This window comes from Octopus bimaculoides, chromosome 18 (assembly GCF_046866305.1).
Source record: "Octopus bimaculoides isolate indiv1 chromosome 18, ASM4686630v1, whole genome shotgun sequence".
Lineage (NCBI taxonomy): Eukaryota > Metazoa > Mollusca > Cephalopoda > Octopoda > Octopodidae > Octopus > Octopus bimaculoides.
Window position 1 is genome coordinate 52,496,710 of NC_142945.1, and position 25,625 is coordinate 52,522,334.

The 25,625-nt window shown below is 33.4% G+C and overlaps 1 protein-coding gene across 2 annotated transcripts in view; it reads left to right on the forward strand.

Annotated features, from left to right (window-relative positions):
• Positions 1 to 25,625, forward strand: part of LOC106878091 (diacylglycerol kinase zeta-like) — a 351,530-nt gene that overhangs the window by 193,389 nt on the left and 132,516 nt on the right. For both annotated transcript variants that reach the window (XM_089366299.1, XM_089366298.1), the window contains one exon: positions 15,375 to 15,443. In XM_089366299.1, coding sequence (XP_089222425.1) covers positions 15,375 to 15,443 — 69 coding nt within the window. The remainder of the gene's footprint in view (positions 1 to 15,374; positions 15,444 to 25,625) is intronic.

The following is a 25,625-nucleotide window of genomic DNA, read 5'->3' on the forward strand; positions in this document are numbered from 1 at the left end:
TCATGTTCCAAACACCAGAGATGTTTTATTAAATTCCTCATAAATTTCAAGCTTAGTTGAAACAAAGGCAGTATATTTTAATGGAAGTATGGTGAGCAAAGGGTTCATACACTTCTCCATGTATTTCTAGGGAGTTAGGACTTAGCCAAAGGAAGAAGAGTATCACTCATTATCCTCTGCAGAGCCTTTGTGACTAACGATGGTCATAGAGAAGTGAGGCACAAAGCTATCATCAGATTGACACGGTCTGCCTAGAATGTTTCCAACTGACTGGATTTTGCTAAAGGTATCCAATACAAGTTGGTGGTGTTAAACCAAGTAGCAGATTAAGTGGTATCTTCTCATTATATTTCTATTCAACCTCCTCTGTTGAGCTAGCAACTGTCTTTGCTAGCTGATCAGTTTCCTGTGTCATCATCATCATCCTAACATCCACTTTTCTATGCTTGCATGGGTTGGATGGAATCTATTAAGGTAGATTTTCTATGACCGGATGCCTCCTGCTACCAACCCTCACTTCTTTCCAAGCGAGGTAATATTTTTTTCGTGACCAGACATATTCTCACAGGATATTGGAAATAAATGACATTCATTTATAACAATCACATGATGTCAAGACAAAGAGACACAAACATACACACACACATGTGCATGTACACACACACACATAGCTTTCAGTTTCCATGTATTAAATCCATTCACAAGGCTTTGGTCTGTCTGAATCTGTAGTAAAAACACCCCAAGTGCCACATTGTAGGACTCAACCTGAGACCATACGGATGGGAAGCAAACCACTTAACCACACAGCCATCCCTGCACCATACAATATTATATTTCATAGACTTGTCACACATAAATCTCTAAAACCATTTCTTATTTCAAAATGATTTAAAATTGTTTGAGATAGTTTTCTTTCTTTCTTCTTTTGCTTCCTTCCAAGTTAAAACTTTTATCATTTAATCTTTCATTAGAAGTGAAAGATGACTTATTACTATAATTTTTACCTGTCTCTTTGAAATGTTGTTGGTTTATCAAAGTTACCAATCATTTCTTATTCATTATTTTAGTTTCTTTTATTGTATTCTATTGAATTAACACCAACTTCCACTTTTGCTGCTGCTGCTATCTGCAAGTTTCTGGACTAAGTCTTTTAAGAGTCTCTGCTTGGTCTCCTTTGTCTTGTTTATTTTGTTTATATCATAGGCAAACTACAACAAATCTGCATCCAATTCAGAGGAAATGTGATTTCATCATCATCATCATTTAACGTCCATTGTCCTTGCTGGCATGGGTTGGACAGTTTCACCAGAGCTGGCAAACTGGGGAGCTGCACCAGGTTCCAGTCTGATTGGACATGGTTTCTATGGTTGGATGCCCTTCACCAACCACTTTACAGAGTATGCTGTCACATTGTGATATGGTGCCACATGGTGTCACAGAGGCACTTTCACGTGGATTTTATGTGACACAGCAATAATATGCCATGAAAACTAGTTCACTTACCTTACAATTTGCTTTACACACACACACACACACACACACTAATTTCAAAAAATGAGAATGAGTGCATTGGTGGATAAATATTCTTTACTTGAGAGTTAACAAGGCTACCAATGGTTTCATGCAGAAAGAACTCTCCCAACAATTATCAAGCCTACCACATGGATCATTGGTACTCATCTTCCAGCATTCCCACAAATAAAGTGTATATATTTAGAGTGTACAGTAAATAGAAGTTTGAAAACAAAAGGTAAAACACTTAGCAGGTATTGTTAGAAAATGTCCTTCTAAAAGCTATTAGTTACTTGTCAGTTATAATCTTTATCAAAGTCGAAGCACTGTGAACCAAATGAAAAGCAAAAATGAAAAATGAAAACTTGATAAAATCGGGCTGCAACAGAAACGGACAGAGTCAGTTCATTGCATGTTGCATTTTCAGGATGAATGAATAAAGGAGCATTTCTCATCGGCATGGAAATGCTTTTGTTTAAATTCCAGCGGGGCCAGTGACAAGAAGAAAACAATTATTGGGTGGACACTGAGCAGAAAGTTATTAAATTATGGTTAAATATTTAAATATTAAACATCTCTTCAGTGGTTTATTTAATTAAAATAAACATCAATCTTTAGATTTCTGATTATGTTAAATCAAGTGTAGAAAATAAATAACATCATAGCACAGAAGACGATTGTAGTTGTGATTTATTTCATACAGAATGACTTAGGGATTTACAATTCAAATTATAATTCTCTTTCTTTTTCTTTAAATATGATTTTTATACAAGATTTGTTGAGATGACAGTTAAATGTCATTCTGGATAAATTTTGAATTATTTTTGCATTTTATAATTCCACAAGAATCAACTTTGTTCTTTCCTGGTTTATTAAAATACTAGGATTTAATCAGTTGACTATAAACATTAAAAAAAAAAAATTTTTTTTAAAGTGTGTTCTTGGTCTAATCAAATGAATTAGAGTAAATTATGATGTTTGAGTCAAAGAAAAGAAAAACTTATATTTTGGTGACTTAATTCAGTGTTTGAATTTTTGATATAACTAGAGATGTGCGTTCTCAGATTTGTATAATACTTATAAAAATAGATCAACCTAACTGTGGTTTTCAACTTTTGTATTAAGCACATTTCTTGGTTGATTATTCCTTTTAATCAAATGTTTGTGCGTGTGTGTGCATGTGTGCACTCATGTGTGTATCTGTATACTCTCACCACCAACTACAACTCCCTCCATCTCTCTTATCTCTCTCTCTCATAGTAATACCTGAATAATGGGAAACGACACAGATATGTTGGTGTCTGATACTTCCCCCCCACTCCTCACCCTCTCTCTTTTTCCCCAGCAAATCTGTAGCTGCCATTAATGTCTCTCTCTATAACAAAACCTAATTAACAAGGAATTGCATCAGATCTAATACACACTCCCCTCTTCCACCCTCCACTTCTTCAGATATCCATCATATTCTTGACTAATCATCGCACACTTTCTTTTACCTGCTAATCTTCCTGTCCAATTCTACCAGCCACTGATGCCTCTCTCCCAAGTCACTCATTGACGTCCAAAACATTATTATCACCATCCATTTTTATGATTATCCACCTCTCTCTCTCTCTCTCTCTCTCTCTCTCTCTCATTACTCCTAGCATTGCCTCTCCTAACCGTCACCCTCTTCAAGCTCCTACTTCATTACCATTTTCCACCCCATTTTATCTTCAGCAATCATACTCCCTTCTACCAATTTCTTATTCATGTTGGCCTACATGAATGGAGACAGTATTCAGTAGTGACAGTCCTGCTTTGTCCTTTTTAAAGACAAATAACCTCCCTAGTGTTGGTGCCACAATAAAATGCTCTCTGCACACTGTGTACAGTGATTAGAGAATTAATGGAGCCAGCACAGGGTTGAGAGGATCCTCGGTCTTGTATTATTGAGAATATTGTTGGTTTTATGAGAAAATGTTCCCAGTACATTCTATACAGTGGCTGATGTGAGCAATGGTATAGCTTGAGTTGTTTGTCTTTCCTTTGAGTAAAAATCAACTGTGTGGAAAAGAGTGACTTGCATGTATGAGTAACTGCTAGTTTTCCTCAAACAAATCTCACCCGGGTTTGTGGAAGCATGTGCAAATGCATAGTAAACCTTGACTAATGGAGGCCCTACTTGAAGGCAGTATGCAATTATGGCCAAATTCCAGTGGCTCAAACCTGTAAAAAGATACACATGACTATATTCCCTTGCCATCTTGATACCTTCAAACATACTTTCATAATCTCCTTTCGAATAACTTTATAACTAATTTATTAATAATGCAATTTCCAGGACACCATGCATCATATGCTGTAAATCTTTTATGCTAAAGAATGTTACTCAATGTCGCATGCTGTTTAAGCTTGTTTGAAGAGTTGCCATATCATATAGAATATATGAGATCCTTTCTTCAGAATTATAGTATCAGTGTTTATCAGATAAAGTTCAAAGAATCTATGTTAAATGACAGTGACAGCTATCAAGTTTTCAAATAAATTTTGAAGAAAATTTCCATCATTCATATTAATGTGTAGAAAGCAGATGTGTGGCTAATGAATGGCATAGCAACGTTAGCAGTCAGTCACAGCAAGGAGTAGAAAGTCTTCAGTGATGTAATTCAAATAGTAATATGTGTTTACATACTTAGAACCACATGAACATATATATGAAACATAATTTCTTGGAGAGGAAAATATGTTACTTGATAAAGCTACTGGAAATATTTTTCTCTTTCTTTTCTCAACATGTCTTTTTTCTTTTTATTTCTCTTAACAAAAGAAATTTTTCAGAATTAGTTTAAACTGCTGATTAGAAATGGAACAGCAATGCATTATCATATTTCTGCAAAGAGCAGAAGAGTGGTTTAATCATAAGAGTTAATCTAGGCTGCCATTTGAAACTTGAAATTCAAAAATGTTCATTTTATTGAAAACTTATTTATTTAAAGAAAATAAATGTTGTAAGTAATGCTTATAGATTAGCATGTTGTTTTGTTGCATTCTTGCTTAATACTTTTAAATTACTTATAAATTTCTAAAAATTTCATAATTATAAGTATGACTTGGTCTTAGAGCTAGAAATATAACAGCAGCTTTTTTTTTCTGTGTGTGTGTGTGTGTGTGTATGTGTCGAAAAGTGTGCTTGAGAAGACTTGTCAAGCCAAGTGAAATCGTAGTTGTTGCCAATGCTGATGTCACGTAACTGACACATAAAAGGCACCCATTACATTCTTGGAGTGGTTGGTGTGAGGAAGAGCATCCAGCTGTAGAAACCATGCCAAATCAGATTAGAACCTGATATGGCTTACCAGTTTCAGTTAAACTGTCTAACCCATGAGAGCATGGAAAGCAGATGCTAAACAAGGATGATAATGATGTGTGGTAAGTAGCTTGCTAACCAACCACATGGTTCCTGGTTCAGTCCCACTGCGTGACACCTTGAGCAAGTGTCTCTTACTATAGCCTTGGGCTGACCAAAGCCTTGTGAATGGATTTGGTAAATGGAAACTGAAAGAAGCCTGTCGTATGTGTGTGTTTATTGTCTGTGTTTGCCCCCCACCTTCCAACATCACTTGACAACCGATGTTGGTGTGTTTATGTCCCTGTAACTTAGCAGTTCAGCGGTGAGTTACTTTTAATAAATTGAATATTAAAAAAAAAAAAAAATCAACCTGAACTTAAAAAATGAAAATGTTTGTAAAAACAAGGTTGGCAGTCAGGAAAATGATAATCTTGAGGCATATAATTCCATTAAACAATTCTAATTTTATAAGAAACTACAAAGTTGAAAGGAGTTATGTGAATTATTTGCAGAATAGGTCAGGAAATTAATATACATTTATGTACAACACCAGCGAATATCTTAGAAAATGTAAAATAAATTCAAAGTATTTAAATTACATTTTCTTCAGCCTTTTGCTGTGGAACTTTAAATGGATGTCAATATATTTTGACATGTTTCACAGCTTGTTAACCATTCCTCAGAAGATAAGTACCTCTCATTTCTCCTTTGCTTATGAAGGGAACTTATACCCAATAGCTGTTTAAACCTAGGACAAACTAGCACATGCTGTTTTGTGCATAAATGTTTATTTAACTATTTAATCAGTTTGCTGGCAAATGCACAATATGAAAATTAGTCTGGCCATTACAGCTAACTTCTAGTTTGTCATGGAGTTAAATGGCAATTGACCATAAGCTCTCTCTCTCTCTAGGCAGGATAGTGTGGAGTATTTATCTTCTACTGAATGGCCAACTTGGTATAAAACATGTCAAAACTAACTACTCTTTTTTTTACAAAGTGAGAGCGAAATATATTGACCTCTATTTAAACTTGCACATTGAAGGCTTAAAAACTCCTTAACTACTTTGAATTTATCTTATATATCAGGAAATTGTTTGTTTGACAATAAATTATGTCATTCTTCGTGTGTAGTACAATGAGGTCCAGTTTCTTTTCTTATCTTATTTTTCCTTGCTTTATGCTACATTAAAGTGTTATTTTCTCATCTCCGATCTGAAAAATAGCCATACTAAAAATTTCCAACATGTTTTAGTCTGTGTTTTTTCCTTTCCTTCTTTTGTTTGTAAATCAAATGCTAACTGAATTCAGTAAAATTCTTTCTTGGATATTTTTATCTGTCGCTTCCTTCAGACTAAAACTATTTCTCATAACCATTCTCTTGTTGCTTATTTCTTTTCTTACCAAAGATAGTTTTCAATTGATTTTCTTTTTCCCTGTCCTATTGCTCTTCATATTTCGACATCTTGTAGTAGTAAGAGCTATGATGCACCTGATATCTTTCTAACTTTTGACCTTCTCTCGTTGCTTCTCTCATTGTTTTAGTTCATTTATACACACACACACAATATATATATATATATGTATATATATTACTCTTCCTCCTAGCAAAAATATGTTTCCAGTTGACATCTCATGTCTCAATTCTGGCTATCATATTTCTTTTGATGAATCTTGTAAAAATATGCCAGATGTTGACAGCACAAGAAAATTACTTTTGGTAAGTGTGGCTCCATTGAATGTTTTCCAGTGACATTAATGGCATATAATAAATGGGCTTATGGGCAAGAAAAGAAATATATATGTATATCTATCTATCTACACCCGTCTCTTATATGTAATATATATATATAGTGTGTGTGTGTGTATGTATATATATATATAGAGAGATATAGATATACATATAAATATACACACACCCATACATATATATGTATGTATGTATGTATTTATATAAATATATATATTTACATACATACATATACACACACATATATGTATATATAGCAGTCAATGTGTGTGTGTGTGTGTGTATACATAAATGTACCATGATAATGTCTGCTTTTCCATTTTTGCATGGGTCAGACAAGGCTTCTTTGAGATAGAATATTTCTACAACCAGATGCCCTTCCTGTCATGAACCCTCACCTGTTTTTAAGCCTGTAAACATTTCCCTCAGTCTATCAATGGAGAGTCTGGTCATGTTCTCAGAGGATCACAGCCAAATGACATCCTTTATATTACCAGTCACTCTTTACAACTAACACATATATCCAGACGCACACACACACACACATTCACATGTAATACACACACACATACACAAAATGGAATTTTTCTGGTTTCTGTCTACTAAATTTTGTTCTCAAGGTATTAACTTAGTCAACCAGCGCGTGGTGGAAGTTAGCCCCTACCAAGCCACATGGTTCTGGAGGTGAACATTCTAATCACACAGAGATGCTTCTGCCTATTATAATGTGTGTGAAGGTCCAGTGGTTAAGGTGTTACGTTCACAATCTAGTGGTCATGAGTTCAATTCCCAGACCAAACAGCATGTTGTGTTTTTGAGCAAAACACTTCATTTCACATTGCTCCAGTTAGTTCCCTCAGCTGTAAATGGGTAACCCTGCAATAATCTAGCCCCCACCCCAAACAATGAGAATGTCAGCCTGCTTGCCTGCCAGTCGGGTGACATCATTCTAAAGTGATGCAAAGTGCATTGTGACCAGCGAGGTATAACAGCATCCCATTGCCTGGTCAATCACATCATTCATACATATATATATATATATACATACACACAAATTACATTATTGCATTAATTATATTATCGCTTAATAAAAGTAAATTAGATATTGCTGTCTGCTTAAAAGTATATTTTCATGTTTTCTCAATATGCATGTGTATATACATCCACACCAATCATATTTATGGATTCTTTATTAATTACTCAAGTTATTTTCTATGTACGATTACTTTAAATGAATTTACTTATATATATGTAGATAGATAGATAGATAGATAGATAGATAGATAGATATACATATATGTACAAATGCTTGTGTGAGTTAGAGGTTAAGAAACCATCTAAGGGATATTAAATATCCAATATACTACTGGATATGTACCTACGTATTTTTAACCAAGTGCTTACTATTGCATGGCAATATTGCAATTGAATATTAGGTATGGGTGGGTACGTGCATGAGAGAGAGAGAGTATGTGCATGCTTGTGTACGTCGGAGTGTACTCTTTCATATATGTGTCTGAGTTTGCATGTCTTTGTACTAATATCACTGGATAGTTATAGACAAGTGTCCTTGTCACACGTGTGGATTCCCTTGTTTCCAGTCTTTCATGAAAAATATATCTAACTTTGGGATAATATTACCTTACTTGGAAAGAGGAAGGGTACTCAGACATAGAAAAATCTGCCTCAGTAAATTCAGTCTGATTCATGAAAGCATGACCATGTGGACGTTAAACAAAAAAAATTATGATAGCAGTTGCTGTTGTTTAACAGTATTTCAAATCAGGCAGTCAGCTGGTAGAATGGTTAGCAAACCAAGCAAAATCCTTAGTGGTATTTTGTTCTGAGTTCAAATTCTGCTGAGGTCGATTTTACCTTATATCCTTCCATGGTTAATAAAATAAGCTCCAGTTGAGCATTGGGTTTGAGGTAATTGACTTAACCCCTCCCCCAAAATTGCCAGCCTTGTGCCAAAATTCGAAACCAATATTTCAAATATCAATTCCAATATCTATTTTGATGGCCAGTTTCAGCCATTTGGATACATTTGAGAATGTAACCTTTGTTTCCCTCGACCAATCTTATTAATGACCTCTTACGCTGTCAGCCAGTACACTCCCCAATTTAAATAAAAATCTGAGACATACAATTTAGACTCTAATTCCTTAAGGAATTCAGAAATAACACTTAGCTTGTCAGTTTTCAGTTGGAAAAATTGAAAGATAATTTCTAATATTATATCATTCACAAAGTAAATTGATAATTCCTGTTTGTTATCATTGAAGATAAAACTATATTGAAACAGAAATGACAACATAATCACAATGCTTTTCATTGGAAACAGTGGCTAAATTGTACTTCCAATTTAGAGGACTTAAGAGGTAGTAACTAAACAGAGAATAACAGAATGACAGATCGCTGGAGACTCTGTTCCTCATGTCATAGTCATGGTTCTTTTCCATTCTTTTTCAATGTGTCATCGATTGAAAATGTAAAATAACTGCTGAGTCAATTCTAGACATACTGTTCTTTTTGTTTTGTTGTTTATTCCCAGGTCAGCCCTTATAGAGTTGGCCAAAACTTAAAGGCTGTCATCAATCCATGACCATCCAGTCAATTGTATCTTTTCAGGTATAACCTATGTAAAATCACATGGTCTTTTTTTTTTTTTTTTGCTCTTTAGAATCAGGTCAAATTTGATTAAGCAGTCCTCCTATGATCAAAAAACATTCCTTTTGCATCCCATCTTTTCATAAGGTCTAGAATTATGCTATCCAATGTGTCCTCTTAGTTATACAGTTAGCTGATATTTGAAGGAATTTGGTTGTTATTTCAATTCTAACAGGTTGAATTTCTATATTGAAGCTCTCCTATGACTTCATGTATTCTTTTTCCTTTTTTTTTTTTTTGAAAAAGATGGGAAGGCATGATTTAAGAAATATATAGCTGTTATTTTTGGCAGCTCTTGTTATCAAAAAGGGGCTCTCAAGTTGGCTTTTGTGTAATATACAATGCAAGAGAGTTCAGTACTGTAAATTGAGGACTTTTCAACACTGCTTTATTATGACAAAGTGAATGGATTCCTGATTTAAACATCAGATAAGGAATTCTTATCTCAAAAATCAGATGGAAATAGAATTACTGAGTTCTTTGAATAGAAAGAAAATCTGGTGGATTCCTTTTGCAAAGATTGATTTTATCCCCTAAGAGAAATAGCCCACATCTTAATGTAAGCTCTAAATTCCATTATCTAGCAGGAAAACAACTAGAAAGGGATGAGATTGGGGGTGGGGGGCAATTGTATGTAACATAATATCAGATCATTCTCTTAATTACTATGTCTTAATTTTCTAGTTCTGGCTTTCATAAAAAGAAAGACTTTGGTTTGTGTTATCACCTATACATATATGTGTATGTATCTATCTATCTATCTATCTATCTATCTATCTATCTATCTATCTCTCTCTCTCTCTCTCTCTATATATATATATATATATATATATATGTATGTATGTATGTATGTATGTATGTATGTATATATAAGGCAAATGAAAGACGGAAGATGGAATATATGAGAATTTATTACTGTATATATATCTTTTACTTGTTTCAGTCATTGGACTATAACCATGCTGGGGCACCACCTGGAAAGGTTTAGTTGAACAAATTGCTCTCTCAGTACTTATCTTTTACCTATAGTACTTATTTTATTGCTCCCTTTTGTTGAACTGCTAAGTTATGGGGACATGTACAAACCAACACCGGTTGTCAAACAGTGGTAGGGGACAAATACTAACATGAAGACACACACACACACTCTCAAGGCTTCGGTTGATGTGGTACTATAGTAGGAAATACATGCCCAAGGTACCATGCAGATATACATTACTCTTTGATTAGCATTCACAGATAATGTTTCTGCCTTTGAAGATATCAGACAGTAGCTTGACAGAATTGGTGGCGCATCAGCCAAAATACCTTTTGGGTATTTGGTTACATTTCTTTTTGTTGTGTTCAAATTATTTTTTCATATTCTCAACAGGTCGTTAGTTTATTAACCCCAGGTCAGATTGTGTGGGCTTTTAATCAAAGGCTTTCCAACCATAATAATTTCATTTTGTTTTTAAGTATAATGTATCTAGGACCTCATTATCCAAAACATTTTCTCTTCATTTTTGAAGTAGCTGAGTATGATATGGGAAAGATTTGGTTGCTATTTCTGACTAGGTAGTGTAGAATTGACATTTACACAAGTGTGGAAGTTGTAGTAAAGGAAGTACAGAGAACAAAATACAGCTTAATGGTTGTTCCAAAGATCTGTGAAAGGAATACATAACACAATGGCAACATTATCTCCCTTTTTATTTCTTCTATACAATTATAGTTCAGTAATTGCTTTCTTTTAAAGACGTTTTTCTAGTTATATTAATAAAAAGAAGATCAATTAATGGATTTGCTTGCACTCATCATCATTATCATTATGGTGTTGTTTTGTTCTTTACATGGTTCTAGAAGGTCAGCAGTACAACATGTTCATCATGTATGTCACTTCTATGTGACTTCAATTGTGAAGTCCAACATTGTCAGATCAGACCTAAATGCTCCTTATTTAACTCCTACATGGTTGTTTAACCTGTTAGATTGTTGTATGTGCTGACAAGAGAATATCTATGTGGTCATTTAACCTGATAGATACAGCAGCCAAATATCCCTAAAAAAGGAAAACAAAAGGATAAAAACCACATTGGATAACATCCTTTGATGATGTGTGAAATAAGAGATCACTCCTTGCTTGGAAAACATTTAATAGTTAGTGACAGGAAGGGCATCCAGCTGTAAAATAATACCTTGATGATATAGTCATCTAACCCATACTAGAATAGAAAGATAAATATAGAAGAAACAAATGAATACATTGTAACTGAATAAAATTAATTCAACCTCAGTAGTTAACTGGTACTTTGTTTTCAACCCCTCAAGGATGAAAGGCATAGTTGACATCAACAAGATTTGAACTCATGAACTCAGAATGTAAATAACTGTAACTAAACACCACAAGACATTTTCTGGTACTTGAACTGAATTTAAAATGTAGTGACAGGGTTGTTGGCAAAATAGTTATTAATTATCTGAAGAATCTAAACACAGGATATTAGTTTCAGTTGGAGATGATATATTTCAAATTTCTTTTCATCTATATAACTACCTCGTTATACACATATTTACAGTAATGTGTACAAATGATTTAGATTAGAATTTTTTTTTAACCTTCATGAATTAAATTTCTTAAATCCTTTTTACATCTGATGATGTTTTCTGCTTATAGATTTACAAGCAAATTGTGTGTGTGTATGTAAACAGTGGGCATCAGCTATTTGAGAACAAAACTTTTTAAGAACTGAAAGTGTTTCAAACATTAAATATCCATGAAAGTTTTATATTTCATGCAAACGATAAAAAGTATGTTGTTCTTATTGTTCTAGCTGCCAGCAAAAGTAATTCTGAAATTGCGACCTTCTTAAATGTTGCCTGGGCCTTCATGTTTAAGATCAGAAGAGAGCTCTTGGATTTTAACAGGAATGTGTCTTCCATGGGAATAAAAAAAAAACAGAAAAAAACTCTCTCAATGGTCAAACATTGTCTAAAAAGTTGAGTTTGTGATGGTTTTGAGGGTCATGAGTACTTTTTCTCTGCAAAGTTTTAAGGTCAATGTTGCAGCCCACATCATGACAATATCCCCGAAACAGCTGTAACACCTTCTCTTTATAAATTTTCTGAAAACTATTCACAGCCTTGGATTTTTTATCTGTTATTTATTATATATATGCATACTAATACACAACCCACATTGGACTCCTCATTCATATCATTATCGAACCTGAAGGAGCTTAACTATGGTCTGTCCATAGCACTTCCTCAGTGTTGTGTGACACCGTTGGGTCTTCTTGACACCAATACCTCTCGTACCCTCAATATATATATACACATATATATATATGTATATATACACACACATATACATACATATATATATATATATATATATATATATATATATACACACACACACACATATTTACACATATATCTACACACTCACATATACACATGCATGCACATATATTTATGTGTATGTGTGTATATGTGTGGTCTGCCTTTATGCATGTTTTTGTCAATGTACTTTCACTAGCTAAGCACTATTAAGTTCACATTCGATAGCTACTTGAAGAATAAATTAAGCATGACGTAGCATATTCCACTGTCAAAGAATTAATTACTTCCTTATCAGTAATCATTACTTGTCGATTCTTCACTGAAGGGCATAAATATATATATGTGGGGGGTGTGTGTATATATATATATATATATATGTGTGTGTGCATATATATTTATGAATATACATACCCCCTCCCCCTACATACACACAGTAGGGCAAAGTACTTAAAGCTGCCACCTCAATGTAGCTGAGATCTTCAATTTATTAATTTTTTTTTAATCAAGAGTCTACGAATTTTTGCCTTCTCTTTTCTCTTCCTTCAGCTTCTTCCTAAAATATCGTTTGCTATTAATAAATTAACATCGACCATCTCCTTCAGCAAACTACATGAATGCAGTCACTCAGCCTGCTAGAAATAGTAGCAAGCAGATATAGGAACCCTCTTGACTCTCCCACCATTTTGACCTAGTGTTACATCCGAGATATGACAAACTGAAGGAGAAAGAAAGACAGAGAGAGAGAGTACTTCATTAACACTCAGCAGATACTCATTTTCAGCTGAGTAAACAGGCGCAACATGAAATAAAGCACTTTGCTCAAGGAGACAATGCACTGTCAGTCCAGGAATTGAAATTCTAGCATTATGATCATGAGCCAATAGTCCCTTATATCCTCAAAAAACAGAAAGATGGGACTATTACAGCAGGAATGCCTTTCATTATAGATCTGAGTGGTCAGGATTTACATGGGGTTAAATGACTCAACAACTTTTCTCACACATTTTTTGTGGCCTATAAATGCAAAATATATCTTAAAATGGGGAGAAAATTAACCAATCTGTATCTCTTTTGAATACTTTTCCATTTTGAAAGAATAAAGATGGTTTCAAAACACACAAAAATTCTCTTGTGGCCAGAAACATGCTAACGTGCTTCCCGTCATTTGGAACATTCCTTATGTTAGCTAGAAATGTTAAGTTTTATTGCGAATCACAATAATATCAGTAAACAAATAACAACAAAAAATAAAACTAAGCTAAAATAAAATTAAATAGTTCCCCAAATAAGTTAAACAAACATATTTATTAAAGCTTAAATTTTTATTATATTTTCGTAATCCCATCAGAAGAAAATTTATCTTGTCAAAACAAAAGAAACAGATTTGAATTCCAGCTACCACTTTATTTCTGGTTAATCATTTTAAATATCAAATTATGACTGAATTAATTGCTAAGAATGTCAGTCTCAAAAAGGATATTAAACATTAGAGAAACGAACAACAGGTAATGGGAAATCATGAAATTTAACCTAAAATAATATTCCTTTCTACTCTAGGCACAAGGCCCGAAATTTGGGGGGAGGGGATCAGTCGATTAGATTGACCCAGTATGCAACTGGTACTTAATTTATCGACCCCGAAAGGATGAAAGGCAAAGTTGACCCCGGCGGAATTTGGACTCAGAATGTAAAGGCAGACAAAATACCGCTAAGCATTTCACCCAGCAAGCTAACGTTTCTGGCAGCTCGGTGCCTTCAACCTAAAATAATATTCTAACAAACAAGAGCCTCAAATCACATTCTACCATCATAACTATAGCATGCCTGAAAATAAAGATGGGTGATAACAGCTGGAACATTTTTGGTCATAATTCAGCTCAAACAGGACAGGCCAGGGGCTAAATACTAAGCACTAGTTGTGTGATGTGGGTAATAATTATATATACTAGATTCTATGTAAGATTATACATTTTAGATGATGAATAGAATCTACAAGATGACATTTGATGTGAGGCAATGAATTGCAGAAGAGTAGAGATGAAGTCATGCAGACAAGAGATGAAAATATATATCTCTAGCCCATTTAACTCATGCATAACTGAAAAATGGAACGTGATTCCAGATTCTAACAAGTTGATAGAAACATTTTTCTTTTCTTTTTTTTTTTTTTCATAAAAACATTCTTCAAATACATGTTTAACTTCAAAATCTTCCTAGAAAAAAAAAAAAAAGAAAGAGAAAAATATTGTTCACTGGTGCTTAAAAGCTAAAAAGCAATTTAGTGTTTCTTATAACTTTGATTTCCATACACCTTTGAATCAATCTAAACTACTTTCCGTATTAATCAAATCCAACCTCTTGCTAGCATGGAAAATGGTAAGTAGATATCACTTATGATGTTGCTGCGACGCAGAGGAATCCTTCATTTATTCATTTATTTATTTCTTGATTTATTTTGTCATTTTTAAAGATTTATAAACATGGAAGAATACTGTGTGCGTGATCATTATTTCTTTACACTTTCTTTTTTATATTCTGATCTTTTTTTTTTGTTTTTCTTTCTCGATTTCGTCATGAGTTGATGTGTGATATAGCTATGAAATATAAATATAGTTAGATTTATTTATGAAAAATATAGCTGCTGCCATTACGAGAATGAATAGCCATGCTATATTTATTTCATGATATGTCTGTAGATGTAACTCTTCTTGGAATTAAAAGAATTTTTTTATCTTATTTTACTTTATTTTATTTATATCTCTCTATGCGTTTTATTTTTCGTTGCAGCCAACGAATATGAGACATCACTGGGTACATCTTCGACGCCAGGAAGGAAAATGTAAACAGTGTGGAAAGGTTAATATTCTTATTATTTGCATCATCCATTTATTTTCAATGATACCTTTTTTTTTTTTTATTTACTTTTCTTCAACAGGTCTCATGAAATTCATAAAAAACTATTTTATTTTAAGACTCGCATTTTATTCCCCCATTTTTATTGTAAAATCTATTTAAAAAATCTTTATTGCTTGGAAAACTAATTGATGGTTACAAAAATAATGGAATGGTAATATAACATTCAGATTTAGTGTTCATGGAATTTTACTACTCAAATTGTTTTGGTGTTATGTATTTGTTTTAATATCATAAAATATATAATTAAAAACAATGCTTGAAAAGATAACAAAAATTATAATAAACATTTCAGAATTCTTCATCGGGTATATTGGATACAGGCATGAATAGGTGGTTATGATACTTGATGTACTTCCACGGGGTTCCCAGTTTGATCTCCCCTTTAGTACTTTGGGCATGTGTCTGTTATCATAGCTTGAAATTGATTGATGTTTTTTAAATGCAGTTTGATTGATGGAAATTGTGTGCATGGGCCTATTGACATCATCACCATCATCATCAATTTAATGCCTATTTTTCTGTTTACATGGGTCAAATCTGAGTAAGTTGGAGCAAAGCTTTTCTTGCCTGGGAACAGGAGGATGGTGGCATTGGTAAAATAGTTTTACCAATGCCACCCCAACTCCTGTTTCCAGACTAGGTAATAATCCCTCAGTCTATCAAACAATTAACAATTATGACATTGCTTTACACATCGAACTGAAATTAAATTACACCGTATGAATGAGCCATTTGTTTACAAAATCCTACAATGTCATGACATGTTGAGAAGTCCAGCATGCTTTCACTTGTTGCCATCTGTGTGGCCTTTGTTTATAACCAGCAAATATAGTCTGAAAACAAAGGTAATATAAGCTCACACACACACACACATCATTATCATCATTACCATCATCATCATTATTATTATTATTATTATTATTATCATCGTCATCATATTATTATTATTACTATTATTATTATTATTATTATCATTATTATTATTATTATTCTCATTATTATTATTATCATTATTATTATTATTATTCTCATTATTATTATTATCATTATTATTATTATTATTATTATTATTACTATTCTCATTATTATTATTATCATTATTATTATTATTATTATTCTCATTATTATTATTATTATCATTATTATTATTATTATTATTATTTCTCATGAATAATGATTCAGAAAGGTATTTTGCTGAAGGCATGGCAAGCACTTCTAACAATTATATGGAAATAGTGTTCTACTTATTGTGAATATTTTGTGAAAATGAGGAGACGAACTGTTCACCGAATCTTAGCTCCGTTGTTATTTCCGCACAGATACCACACAATGGATTTAGTATTTCCTCTACTTTTAATTTTTTTTAAATATTTTTATGTTATACTTTTATTTCCATACATGTAAATTACATTGAAATAAGACAACAATAGAAAAATATAAATTACACATTTCATTCCGATAAGAGATTACATTACATTCAGTGTTTCCGCAAAAAGTTAGTGTAATGAGATGTAAGGTGTAAATGATCGGAGCAGAACAGATGTATTTTGGAATTTTTTTTTCACTCTTCTATTGTCCTGAAATTTAGTTCTCTAAAGTTGCACAATTCCACTTGCCCTTTCACACACTTCTTGTATCCTCCTTCATGTACAAAAACGTTCAGCACCTTTGCTTTGATATTTTGATTTGTAACATAGACAGAAGGCTACAAATTTGGTAAGTGGAGCGTTAGGTCACTTATGTCAACTCCACCATCTGATTGCTACTTTATTTTATTGCTTCACCCCATACCAGAATTATTGCTCTAATCTATTGGTTCCACTCCGTCTCACAACTGAGAGATCCTTGTCCTGTGAGCTCACAGTTGCTGGTGCCATATATAAAAAAAGAACCATGCTGGTGTCGCATAAAAAATACCCATGTTAGTGTCACATAAAAACCACTTGTACTGATGCCACATAAAAAAAAACCTAGTACACCCTGTATAGAGGTTGGCATTAGGAAAGGCATCCAGCCATAGAAACCTTGCCGAAACAGACAACTGGAACCTGGTGCAGCTCTCCAGCTTACCAGCTCTTGTCGACCTGTCCAACCCATGCCAACATGGAAAATAGACGTTAAATGATGATGATGATGATGATGATAAAAGTAGACTTTGATGGGATTTTTGCATTTATAAAGGGATGTCACTAAATGTTACAAGGCACTTTGTTTGACACTACCATTTCTAGCAATTCACTGGCATAGATTTATTGATATATAGATATTAAAAGAAACATCAATATAAATTAGATTGTTTCTGATCAGTTCGAAAATGAATGCAGTTCATGCCTGTTGAATAAAACATTCATGTTGATTGATGTTTTGTGTAAATCAGTGAAAAGGAAAATCTAAAAATATGATCTGTGCTTTTGTTTATGGGGAGATGTGTGAATGAAATTAAAAAAGCCAGCTGTGATGCAGAAATGATCATGCCTTTATAACATGTACCATGTGTTTGCTAATTGTTTTAGGTGCCTAAGTAGACATGAGTAACCATAAGACACCCTCTACACCTGTGGTTCTCAGCCTGGATTGTTTTAGGGGCTGCACCAAAACAAATGAAACACTGGTCAATGAAAGAAAAAAATATTATATTTATAGAGGGAAGACCATCGAGGGTCACTGGAAGGATGCTTGAGAGTCACTGGAAGGATGCTCCAGGGCCACTGGATGCTTGAGGGCCACTGATAGGATGCTTGAAGGATGCTCCAGGGCCACATGAGGACACTCCACCCTTTGGCTCTGTGGTATATCCAGAAAGTGACAGTCCGAAGTGGAGAAAGTTGCACCAGCACTCAGCTGGTACTCCCTTAAAGTTGAGTAGACTGGAGCCATGTGAAATGAAGTGCCTTGCTCAATGACACAATGTGCCATCAAGTTTGGGAATTGAACCTCCCAGCATTTACAATCATTACCTAAATATTGTAACCGTTAGGTCATGTGCCTTCACAGGTGAAATTAATTAGTGTAAATTAGGTAAAATTGATGTGAAATTATTAAGCATCAATTTTATGATCAGAATTCAAGAAAATCTTTGAGGGAATTAAGTATTCCTACCGGTAGGAACTATTAATGTTTGCCAAGATCTTTAGATCTTGAGATTTGAAAGGATTTTAAACAGAATTGGAAAATTTCCATATGCGTTTGTATTTACAGGGTTAGAATGCTTGTCAGTTGATAATTCCTGAAGTAATAAAGAGTTTGTGGTAAGGGTCATTGATCCTTGGAGAGGACAACAGAGTGACACAAGGCTTGGAAATATATCAAATGTTGTAAATGAAGCATTTTTAAATATAAGTAATTTAGCCCTAGGTTTCATTGTCATTTTTTTTATACATAGGGAGCTTGTGTATTTATGTTATAGAGTTTATCATCAACAGATGTCTTAGTAATGATTGTTAGGGAAAGAAAGTAATTGAAGATGTTTTAGGGAGAATTTAATGATGACTATTTCTACTTCAAAACATGTTAGAGGTGAATGTAGTAGAAAAGTAGTTAAAAGGATCAGAGCAGTTTCCTTTCTTTAGCATCAAGAAGACACATATTTCTGTACAATAAATTGAGCAGGTCTGTTAACAAAAACAGGAAGAAAGAGAGAGAGAGAGAGAGATAGAGAGAGGAGTTTAAAAGCTTGCTTAGAGTGGGTGTTAATTTTGGGGCTTGTTTTGTTATTTAGCTTACAGCTCAACCTTGATTGAATAAACCTATAATCAAAAGCATTCCAGTTTTGTTTCCTTTTCACTTTCTGCACTGAACATCAATCAATAAGTATGTCTTATTCAATAACCCTGCACTGCATTCATTTTCAAATAGAAATGAAATTATTGAATTTATATTGATGCTGCTTTTAATATTTTGGTTCCAAGATACATCACACACGTACTCTGGAATTCAATACTATAGTTAAAGTTCCTGGGGTTCATATGAGGATTTCAGGTTTACAATATCAGACAACCCTGCTTACCCAGTTGACCCACCTCTGGTGGATCAAGTTCCAGTTTGCATCCCAATAGCAACAGATCACATGTCTCCCTTCTTTTTAAGAGATGTCTAGCTCTGTGTTATCCAATATGTTTTTTTTCTAAGATGGCAAGGGGTAATTTATGGGCGATTTGGTTATTATTTTGTGCAGGTCAAATAACCATGTAATGGATCCCACATTGTCATATGACCTTGCCGGTCAAATAAATACATACTCTTGCCCAAAAGATAGACCATTATCTAAAGTTATAGCCATTCTCTCTATTTAGCTGCGCTTGTTCAAACTTGTTCACTTCAACATGCTCTTGATAGCTTACACATAATCTCTCCCATTGGTTTATTAGGAGCTATTGTTCAAGTTATCTGGCTTTAAGTTCCAGCCTATTATATTAAAATGAAAAGGTCATTCACCAGTGGTGTTTCTCACCTCCACTGTGGTGGTTTTTCTTATAATAAAACCTCAGTTTATCCTTGATTAAGTTGACTTATTCACTAAAATATTTTAGCTTTTTTGTGAATATGCTCTCTGCTTCAGTTCTGGTATATCTAAGGTTGTATTAAGTCTCCTTCCTTTTTGAAGACAGTAGGATATGAGTTAAGGAAAATTTGGCTGCTATTTCTAGTGAAGAAGGCAACTATGTAGAAACTGTTCCACTCTCTTTTGGCTTCTTCTATGAATGCCTGTGCTATTGAATCATATTATAGATATTAACATGTGCTGAGGCAATCTTTTTCAGAGCCTAAAGTATAATTTAGGTATCAAAAGTATATGTATATATAGGTGTATGTCTGCATCTATATATATATAGTCATGTGTATGTATGTATGTATGTATGTGTAGATATTAGTGTATGTATGTATAGTTATTGTGTAGATATTAGTGTATGTATGTATAGTTATTTTTTGTTTTTTATTTTTGTATTTGTCCCATTAAATTTTTCTTTTTTTGTCATATTTTTATACACCAGACTATTTCAGGAAGTTTTCTATTTGGAATCTTTTTCAAATATATCTACAGCAAGATGTATAGTGCTTCACATCTTTCTTTGGACAGTTTACATAAAATGTAAACTTTTCAGAAATCAACGTGTGTGTGTGTGTGTGTGTGTGTGTGTGTGTGTGTGTCAAAATTTGAGAGGATTACAATAAGCTGGGATTCTACAGCCTGCTCTAAAATAATCTTTTTTTGTGAATTTTACTTTGCGGTTTTGAAAGAAAATCATTCTTAGAGGAGAAGCATCATTAAAATAAAACTAAAACAAAATAGTTAAAAACAAAAACACTTAAAGGCATTTAGCATCAAATTCTTTGAAGTAGCAAAACAAAATGTTTTTTTTTTATTTTGCTATTTTTTTCTTTTTTACTTTTTGTTCGTTTATGGTTTTGTAATATTAAGAATTTAAGGGTCTAACTTTTATTACTATGACTTATTATTTGTTAGCTTGTTTTGTTTATTTATTTAGTTTTGCAGCTATAATAAGTGATTTTAAATATAACTCAAAAACTGAGAAGAAGACAAAAGGAAGAAACCAAGATATTACAGTGGGATTGCTTGAAATATTTAATCATTCATTTATTTATTTACATTCTGAAAATCTATTTCCAATGGAACAAATAAGGTTACTTTGGTTATAAGGGATATTCTTGGAGAATTTATTATTATTATTATTATTATTATTATTATTATTATTACTTAACTCTGAAATTATTAAATCTTCTTTGATATAGACATAGTAATACAGTTTCACTTCTGACTTATAATAGCAATTAGTATGTATGTATGTATGTATGTGTTTGCCTCTGTCCTCTGTCCTCCTCTCTCTCTCTCTCTCTCTCTCTCTCTCTCTCTATATATATATATATATATATATATATATATATGGAATTAGATCAGTAATATAGCAGTAAAATAAAGTTATATTTAGATAATGTCTGAAAGATAATAGAGTATTCTTATTCAAACATTGCGCAATAAGATTTAGTACTTATGTTATTCTATTTATTTTGCTGTGGAGGTGGAGGTATTTTACTTTTGTTGTTTCCACTTTAAGAAGACAAGCCAATGAAGTAGGCTTTATTGTTTGTTTGATCTCCTAGAAATAGCAACTTTCGAGATTAATAAAATAAGTACCAGTTGAACACTGGGGTCAATGAAATTGACTTCCCTGCCTTACTTTCCAAATTGCTAGCCTTGTGCCAAAATGAGAAAGAATTTGAGGAAGATTTGACTGCTAGCAGTATTTAAAATAGTAAGGTGTTACTTGAGGGAGGTTTAGTTGTCATTTCTGTCAGGCCAAGTAACAACATAAAGGCTCCTTCATTTCACTTGGTGTGGCACATGATTGTATGTATTACGAGCTCTGTCCCATGTGTGTATGCCAGGAGTTACTTGAAAGCATATTTGTACATTGTATAACACTTTATGGATTCAAGCTGAAACCTTGTGGTTTCAGGTTTAGCTTCCTTGTGCAGCATCTTCAGCAAATGTCTTCTGCTATAGCCCTGAGCCAGCCAATGCCTTGTGATTGAATGATTAGATTTGGTAGATGGAAACTGAAAGAAGGCATATTGTGTGTGTGTGTGTTAAATAAAATGTGACAACAAAGCCAAGGCAGTGTGAAATTTCCAGGACATTTATAAATAGAAAGGTAGTCTTACAGCTGTTCCAAGGATATAAAGGATATCCCATCATCAGAGACGATATGAGAGAGTTAAATAGAAGGAATTAATAGAGTTTAATATAAAAAGTTATTTTGGAAGGGAAAGATATTGGAAGTATAAAGGGAAATATGAGAGAATAAAAATATATGTTGGATGTTACAGTTGCGGTTCCATTATCCAAGGAAAATGTTGTGTAGAATGGGTAAAGAAGGTTTCTTGTCCATGGTATGTAAATTCTGATAGGAGTTCAGCACTTCCCTTGGATAATGGAACTGCAACTGTAACATCCAACATATATTTTTATTTTTATTCTCTTATCTCGTTATATACTGTAGAAAATGAAAATTTAACTCATTGATTTCCATAGAAACACTGCAACCATGGGAAGATGGACATTAAAAATGATGATGATGAATCTCTTGATAAAACATTTCCCCAACAAATCTTGAACACATAACATATCGTTATTATTCAGACCCTGGCCTGACCTGATTACTCTGCTCCGTTGATCAAAAGGAATTCTAACCACAATCATCCTGTCAGTTTATCAAGCATTGCCTATCTAGGACTATATTGTCTAATGTGTACTTCTCTTTTCAAGATAGCAGGGTGTCACTTGAGGGGTGTTTTCACTGTCATTTCTAGTGGGTTGATAAACTCTATAGAAGCTCTCACATTGGTTAATGACACCGAGATATTTATAGAGAATTTATTTTATTTTTTAAGATTAACATTCTATTATTTGTACATAGCTTTCTTCAAACACTTCCACAATTGTTTACAGAATTGGTATTTGCAGAGTTCCATACATTTATTCATGCTATTCTCTCTACATATATCTATAATATCTATTAATCTTTATTTTATATCAGTTACTAGATATAAAACATCTAAAACATGAAACTCAGATATATTCATTTTATTTTATGGTCCTTTGTTAATCCATTCTAAACAGTATGGTTTTCTTTTTGTTGCTATTAGTCTTTTTTATTTTTAGAGTTTTTTTTTTCATCATCATCATCTTCTCATCATCATTGTTTTAAAATCAATTTTTCATTGCTTGAATGGGTCAGACAAAATTCATTGGAGCAGATTTTTTATGCTGGTTTCCTTTAAGAACTTACCTACTTTTACTAATCCTGTTATTCAAGAAACATGAAAAATTATCAAAATCTTGAACCTGCCAGGTCAGAGTTTTCTTAGTGTTAGCTGAAGTTTCCATCTTTCTAAGTTTGTTAGGAAATCTAAAGTTAACTAATTGCTTTCTGTTTACAGACTATCTATTTTAGTCAATTATAAAATGAATTCCAGCATCTCCTCTCTCAGAAATGGTTAATATTCAGCTCTGATTCTATTAAAATATAGATGTTTATTCTTACTTCCACTCGGCTCATTGACACCAAGCTTTCTTTCTTTAAGTGCATTTTGGTGTATACACATGCTCAGAAATGCAGACCTCGTAATCAAAGTAATTTAAGTATTTGCAAAACAAGAAATGATTAAAACAAAACATACATATTTAATACCCTTCTGCAAATAAACTCAACCTATAAGATCTACACCCCTTATTTCTATTTACGTTTTGCTTATGGTCATGATTGGGATATCGTTAAGAATATCCCCCACTGTGACCATAATTAGGAGAATTAAATGGCAGTATCAACATTTCAGTACTTTTAGTAGCTTAGTTTCAATTCATGCCTGATTGATCAAACCATTGAGATCAAAGGCACTTCACCCATGACCAACTCTTATTATTTCCATATACAATTTACTAGGGACCATTGTACAATGTGTCCATTATTTTCTAAGATGGTTGTGTACGATGTAAGGAAGATTTGGTTATTATTTCTAGCTGGTCAAATGTCCACATAAATGCTTGTTCATTGGCTCAGCTTTTAGTTATAAGATGTCAATAAAAAGGTCAGTAACATAACTAGAATACCACAACCCACAAACACTGCTGGACAGTGTTTGGCATGTAATCTCTGACCAGACTATATCATAGCATATTTATTATACTAAATCTATTGTATTGAATCAGTTAACCACAATTCCATTGCATTAACAGAACTATTGCATGACATTATTTAAATACACGGCTTGTCTTGTAATTTCCGACGATACAAATAATTTTGAATGAATTCCAACTCAACGAGTGGCCATTTCCCTGAATCCTTAGATAAATAGAGTTTACTTTAACATTTCCCAGTCTACTTACAATAACTACACGAGCAACAAAGATTAGTGTCAGACAAAACTAGTGTTGCTCTGTGTTGGCTCAAAGGTAATTAATCAAATTTGTGCAATAAAATAATTCCTAGTGTGGTAAAAATTTCGGACAAGAGATTTCTTTAAACAAGTGAAAATTTGCTCTTGTAAAATGTCAGTAAGTCACCTCTCCTCATGGCACATAAATTTGTCTTATCTTAAAAAATGATACCACCTACCATCTAACTATGAGATGTTGTTAGAATTAAGAAGAGCATCCACATTTATAAAGTAGCTACAGTTTCAGCAAAAGTTTAATTTGTGAATTTCAATAGTTGGATAAATTTGTTGCAGTGCTATGATCACACACACACGAGCTAGAAGAAACAAAATAAAAGAACATTCAGTACATTATTTAGAGTATATCATTATCACTACCATTTTAATGTCCACTTTTCCATGCTTGCATGGGTCAGATGGAATTTGTTGAGGTGGATTTTCTATGAGTGAGTACCCTTCCTATCACCAACCCTCACCTTGTTTCCAAATAAGGTAATATTCTCTATTATCGCACATTGTTTGCATGGAAGATTGGGAAAGAAGAATACTGCTTGCATGATGGTTTACATCTATCACATGAAGTTCAAGCAAGAAGACAGTAATGCACCCCCCCCCCACACACACACATGATGGGCTTCTTTCAGTTTCTTATTTCTTTATTGCCCCCAGGGGGTTAAACATAGAGGGGACAAACAAAGACAGACAAAGGGATTAAGTCGATTACATCGACCCCAGTGCATAACTGGCACTTCTTATTTAGTCAACCTCAGCAGAATTTGAACTCAGGACGTAACGGCAGACGAAATACCACTAAGCATTTCGCCCAGAATGCTAACGTTTCTGCCAGCTCAAATCTGTTCATGATGCTTAGCCTGAGGCTATAAAAGAAGACACTTGCCTAAGGTACCATGCAGTGGGAGTGAACCTGAGACCATGTAATTCAGAAGCAAAATTCTTAACCACACAGCTACACCTATACTTATAATGTGTCCATGTATTTATGTTTCTCTTTACCTGTGCAAATTGGTGTGTGAAGTTATGTCTTTTAATCAGAAAAGGAAAAAAACTCAACCAAGCCATTTTATAAATAGAGATTGATAAAATGAGCACCAGATTGTAATAAGTTCTGGGACCAATGTGATCAAGTAAATCCCTGGACGGCATCAC